Below are 6334 nucleotides of genomic sequence, written 5' to 3' on the forward strand. Positions count from 1 at the left end.
CTTCTAATATTAACTCCAACACTCTCTTTTAAAAGGTGGATATAATATTTTTTTTATAATAATATCAACCCCTAAAAGGTTTTGAAATATTTTTATTTCATATGGAAATCTTACCCTGCATCAAATAAAGTATGAATATTATTATTCAATGTTATCATGTTCCTATAATTTAATTTATTCTATGAAAGCCATTTTAATAGATCCTATGATAACATAATCTTCCCTTCCAAGCCTAAAGGTACAACGTAGGACATATGTAGGATCACCACTTCCAACACTAATTTCTTAAAATAATATGTCTAACGTTGTACATTTATTTGGAAAGAGAAGGAAAAAGAAATTAATTTATTATATTTTTATTTTAGACTTGGCATACATCAGCAATGTATTATTGAGTTTTACTAATTTTCTCCTCACAAAAATTGTTTGAATGTAATTTATTTTATTGGAAAGACATTTATTTATGTTGTCGTAATTTTTATATGATTAATATTTAAATATATTTATGATAAATTTAACTGATGTGTAAAATTATATTAATTTTATATGTATATAAGTAAATTCTTCTGCAGCACCATGTAAATTCAAAAGATAGTATCAACTTATTTTATATTATCTTATTGCATTATTAGATGGTAGTTTTACTTTTTTAACCAAAATAATTTATTATTTAATTATTTATTTAATGTTAAAATAATAAAATATTCCAAAAAGAAATGCTAAAGAGAAAACTCCAAATTAACTTCTATGCCAAGATGGAAATCAAGGTATAAAATTGAGATGAATTAGAAATTAAAATCCTTATTTAAGTTGTTTTTTAAAAAAAAAGAATTTTCCTATTTGCAAATAATTTTTTTAATGCTGTTCACATGTTGCATATTATGCCATTCATTCATAAATCAAATTATAAATCCATTAAATTAAGTTAAGCTTACATTGAATCCAGATCGTTTGACCTTAATGCCTATAAATAAATTGCCAACCCTTCATTTCTCACCGTCATCGCAACTTATGGAAGAGAACAAAGCAGGTATGGCCGAGAATGTGGAGAAAGGTGAGGAGATAGAGATGGCAGCAGCAGAAGCTGATAAAAACCGACTAAAAGAACGAAAGTTCTCGTGGGCCAAGCTGCGCCGTGTGGATTCTCTCAATTTGGAGGCTGGCAGACTTTCATTTTCTTCAACCAAGTCCCCCCATTCCAAGGTTCTCACTCCGGACTACACTCATTTATTTATTGCCTAAACCTACAAGCTTTTGTTTACTTTATGTAATTTTGTACAGGTGGATTGGATGAGGACGTTGAGTTTAGCATTTCAGTCTATTGGAGTGATATACGGAGATATTGGAACATCTCCGCTTTATGTATACGCCAGTACTTTCACTGACGGTATTGGTCACCAAGATAACCTTATTGCGGTTCTTTCCCTCATCATCTACTCCATAGTTCTAATCCCTTTTTTCAAGTATGCATTCCTTGTCTTGAGAGCCAATGACAACGGTGAAGGTAAAATTAAATAGAGTTATTCCTACCTAGCTACGCGGTCAGCACTATTTACCATAGTTAATTTATATGATTGATGATCAGGTGGAACATTTGCGCTGTATTCTTTGTTGTGCCGACATGTGAAACTGAGCTTACTTCCGAATCAACAACCGGAGGATAGAGAGCTGTCTAACTACCAGTTGGACACTCCATCCAGCCAGTTGAATCGAGCATATAAAATTAGAGGAAAGATGGAGAACAGTTTAAAAGTCAAACTTACTATTTTCGTGGTCACTATCCTTGCGACTTCAATGGTTATAGGTGATGGGGTTTTGACCCCATCTATCTCAGGTATTCCCTACATATCTGCTCACAATTTGTCACTACCATCAATTCAATCAAGATAGTGAGTTTATTCACCTTTTACTTATAACTCATTTACAGTAATATAATATTCTTTCTTTTCCACAGTTCTTTCTGCGGTTGGTGGCATCGATTCCTTAGGGCAAGGTATAACTCTTACTTCTTCAACCATTTTTTGCCTGCATAAATACACGTATTGATGTAAAATGATTGAATAATATTCAGACGCTGTGGTGGGAATTTCTGTGGTAATTCTGGTCATCCTGTTCTGCGTTCAACGATTTGGAACTGACAAAGTGGGATATTCATTTGCCCCAATCATATGCCTGTGGTTTACCTTCCTAAGTGGCATTGGTTTGTACAACCTATTCACATATGGTTGGGGTGTATTACGTGCGTTTAATCCGTTGTATATAGTGGATTACTTCAAAAGACGCGGTAAGGATGGGTGGATATCACTTGGAGGAGTAGTACTTTGCATTACAGGTGTGTGCTTCCAGCTTTTACTTCATTTCTTTTTGTCATTTTGATACCCTTCCCTTTTATGTCTAAATTGTATGGACATTTGACAATAGGAACTGAGGCTATGTTTGCTGATCTGGGTCACTTCAATGTTCGAGCAGTTCAAGTAAGTTATTTACTTCACGCAACCTGTAGAAAATAGGATGGTTTGATAGGAAACTATTGTACATATATATTATTCAACATTTGTTTGTGCATGGATTTGCAGATTAGTTTCTCCACTATTACCTTGCCTGCTTTACTTACTGTATATAGTGGCCAAGCTGCCTACCTCACAAAACACCCTGAACACGTTGGGGACACTTTCTACAAATCTATTCCAGGTAAACATCTTTTGTTAAGACGAGTATGAAAAGGGATGCTTCGAAAACAAGTTCTGTAATGAATAATGTAATTTATTTGGATATTATGTAGATCCAATCTATTGGCCAACATTTGTAGTAGCTGTAGCTGCTTCCATTATTGCAAGCCAAGCTATGATATCAGGAGCATTTTCAATTATCTCTCAATCGTTAACACTGGGATGTTTTCCAAGAGTTAATGTGGTCCACACCTCCACTGAGTATGAGGGGCAGGTTTATATACCAGAAGTCAACTACATGCTCATGATTGCCTGTGTTGCAGTCACTGTTGGGTTCAGAACCACAGAAAACATCGGTCACGCATATGGTAATTAAGCTTGTAACCCAAATTTCAACAAATTTAAAATGCAAAACTTAACATTTATTCTAAAGTTTATTTGGGTATATGAATTGTAGTTAAGTGAAATTAATATCAAGGATAACACTTCATTTCTCTTGGGTTTACAGGAATTGCTGTTGTAGCTGTAATGGTGATCACAACATGTATGGTTACTCTTATCATGCTTGTTATATGGAAGACAAGCATATTATGGATCGCTCTCTTTTGTGTGTTCTTCGGCACTATAGAGGCCATATATCTCTCATCAGTCTTGTATAAATTCGTTGAAGGTGGCTACCTTCCACTGGCCTTCTCATTTATCCTAATGACAATCATGGGAATATGGCACTACGTGCACCAAAAAAGATACGAATTTGAGCTCAACAATAAGGTTTCAAAGGAATACATTAAGCAACTGGTGGACGATCCAAGGATAAACCGGGTACCAGGAATCGGTCTTTTGTACTCGGAGTTGGTTCAAGGCATACCTCCCATATTTCCTCATTTCATTTCTAGCATTCCTTCCATGCATTCAGTTCTAGTCTTTGTCTCCATTAAGAAACTTCCAATCAGTAAAGTAAGACCAGAGGAGCGTTTTCTCTTCAGACATATCGAACCAAGAGAGTATCGAATGTTTCGTTGTGTTGTAAGATATGGTTATAAGGATTTCATGGGAACACCCATAGAGTTTGAGCAACAACTGGTTGAGAAGCTGAAGGAATTCATTCGTCATGAATATTTCATGGCTGAAGGAGAGGCCGCAGTTGTAGAGAACCCGCCCCAGAGCTCCAATATTCTAGTAAATCAAGGAAAAGATAAAGGAAGTAGTAGAAGGGCTGTTTTTGTGGAGGAAACACTGAACCAACTCAACCAATCTCATCGTTCCTCAGCCTCCATCCAGTCATTCAATGTGGCCAAATTAAATAACTCGTCGAGTGGGATCGTATCAGCAGCCCCACCCTTACTGGGAGCTGAAGAAGAGATTCAGTTTGTTCAGAAAGCAAAGGATGAAGGAATTATATACCTCCTAGGAGAAGCTGAAGTGATGGCTAAACCCAATTCTTCCTACACAAAGAGGATGATTGTGGATTATGGCTATAATTTTCTGAGGAGAAACTTCAGGCAAGGGGAGAAAGTGATGATGATACCACAAACCAGACTTCTAAGGGTTGGAATGACATACGAGATTTAAAGGACTTGATGAAATACTGAGTGAGTTTACATAAAATATATATGTAAGTATAGTGTGGTAAATTTCTCAATAAAATATATCTTTGCTTCGGGTTAATAAAGATTGCAATGTTACTACACACACAGTTGTTAAGCACATTTATGGCATCCATATGTTATATGATCTTTTATATTTTGTTTTCTTCTATTTAGACTTTATGTCTATAATTTCAATATAATGCTAAAACAAACAAAAAAAAATTTGATACTGGAATTAAGTCAAGAGAATATAAGCAAAAATTGGGTAATAATGATGAGCATAAATTAAATTATGATTTAATTAGGGGTAAGCTAATAGCCACCCAATTATAATAAATTTTCATTTTAGGCCTTCAAAATAAAAAAAAGTTTATAATTTAAGTATTTACGTTACATAATTCGGTCATTTTGGTCGCTCCCATTAAAATTACAAATGGCAAGCTGACGCGACAACTAAAAAATTAGTATAGTAACAAATTTAACCATCAACTTTTACATATTATATCGATTTAATTTTGATTTTAAGAATTGGCTATTTGGTATTGAAACTTAGGCATATAATTGGAAGGGGGCCTTTTGCCGATGTTTGGTTAGCAACTTATCATCATTTGACTAACGAATATGATTAGTACCATGAAGTTGCCATCAAGATGCTGCATCTCGTTAAGCCGGATGATATGAGGACTTTGCTGGATAAGATTGATGATTTATATTGCAAGTGCCAATGTGTGATTAATATTTATTCTTTTTAGGAAATTTCTATTATATGTGGAAATGTGGGTGTTGCAGCTAATATAGATTATCTTGCTTTCAAGACAAAAGTTGATTATCTTTTTATGAAATGAGTTTTGTTTTCTTTGCTTGCAGATATGTATTGTTATGAAATTTTATGAGGAAACCCTTGGTGAGCTTTCGTTGCCTTCCGTTTTGAAGGGATGTACTTAATAGATGGAACATTATGTAATTTTTTTTCTTATTAATGCTTAAGATAACAATTGAGTAATTAATTTACATTTGATATATCTAACGTGTACATTTATGGGACCAATTTGATGCAAGGGATTTTGGAATTGCACTCGAAAGGGATTTTGGTTCTTAACCTTAAACCTTTTAAATTTTCTTCTTAATGAAACTGACTAAGTTGTTCTAGGGGATATTGGTATTCCATATCTACTATTAGGAATTTGATTGCCTAGCTTAGAGATGGCACACAAGCTTAGAACCCCCAATTACATGGCTCTAGAATAGTGGTTACCAGAAATAAATTTTTAAAATTATAAATAAATTGATATAATATGTAAAAGTTGAAGACTAAATTTGTTATTATACTGAGTTTTTTAACTACCACATCAACTCGTTTGTGATTTTAACGGGAGTGACCAAATTGATCGAACTATGTAATATGGGTGCTTAAATTGGTCACTTTTTATTTTGGGTGCCTAAAATGAAATTTTTTTATAGTTAAGTAAGTATCTGTATAGTTTACTCTTTAAATAGTTAATAAAAAACATAATCTATGTATAACACCTTCAGTAGTATTAAATGACTTATAGCGTTAATACACTTTTTGAGCCTAAATTTATCAATTGTTATTACATTTGGGTCTTAACATTTTTTGTTCAAGCTTCACCAATATTTTCTTAAAACCCTAAAGATTAGGTCCCATGTGAGGACAATTGTCAAGTTTAAGGACTGACTTGGACCAAAAAAAATTTTTAAACCCCACTATGGGAGTAATTGCCAAGTTAAGGCCATAAATAGTGATTTGACCAATAATTTATGTTGTAGAAGTCTTACTAACCAAAGTTGGAATAATATTTGGTATGCTATCACTAGAGTTTTTTGTAACCTCCCCAACTCGGTCTAGATGTTAAGCCCGAATTAGGAAGATTACATTAGCCACCGAAATGGCCTAGCAAAGTTATCGAAACTTATAAACGGTCATATTAAACACCTTTTTTATTATTTTATTATAGTAGAAAACTTAGTCTTTTTTCAGAAAAGTTCACGAGTTATCAAAAACCAATTTAGTTTAACTTTCCTATGTAACAATGACTACTTTTAAGAAAACTTAGT

The 6334-nt window shown here is 33.7% G+C and overlaps 1 protein-coding gene across 2 annotated transcripts; it reads left to right on the top strand.

The window, feature by feature from the left end:
• The first annotated feature begins 972 nt into the window (after positions 1–972).
• Positions 973–4341, top strand: LOC108466688 (potassium transporter 5). Of its 2 annotated transcripts, XM_053021396.1 has the most exons (10): positions 973–1203; positions 1282–1504; positions 1586–1834; positions 1955–1993; positions 2072–2332; positions 2422–2474; positions 2577–2691; positions 2783–3037; positions 3178–3826; positions 3884–4341. In XM_053021396.1, the coding sequence occupies exons 1-10, from the start codon at positions 1012–1014 to the stop codon at positions 4239–4241; spliced, it is 2394 nt and encodes a 797-aa protein (XP_052877356.1). In that variant the 5' UTR covers positions 973–1011; the 3' UTR covers positions 4242–4341. The 2 variants fall into 2 exon arrangements, with proteins under 2 accessions (XP_052877356.1, XP_017622551.2); XM_017767062.2 differs by having other exon boundaries at positions 3178–4341.
• Positions 4342–6334: the final 1993 nt, after the last annotated feature.

Source organism: Gossypium arboreum, chromosome 2, assembly GCF_025698485.1.
Source record: "Gossypium arboreum isolate Shixiya-1 chromosome 2, ASM2569848v2, whole genome shotgun sequence".
NCBI classification, from domain to species: Eukaryota; Viridiplantae; Streptophyta; class Magnoliopsida; order Malvales; family Malvaceae; genus Gossypium; species Gossypium arboreum.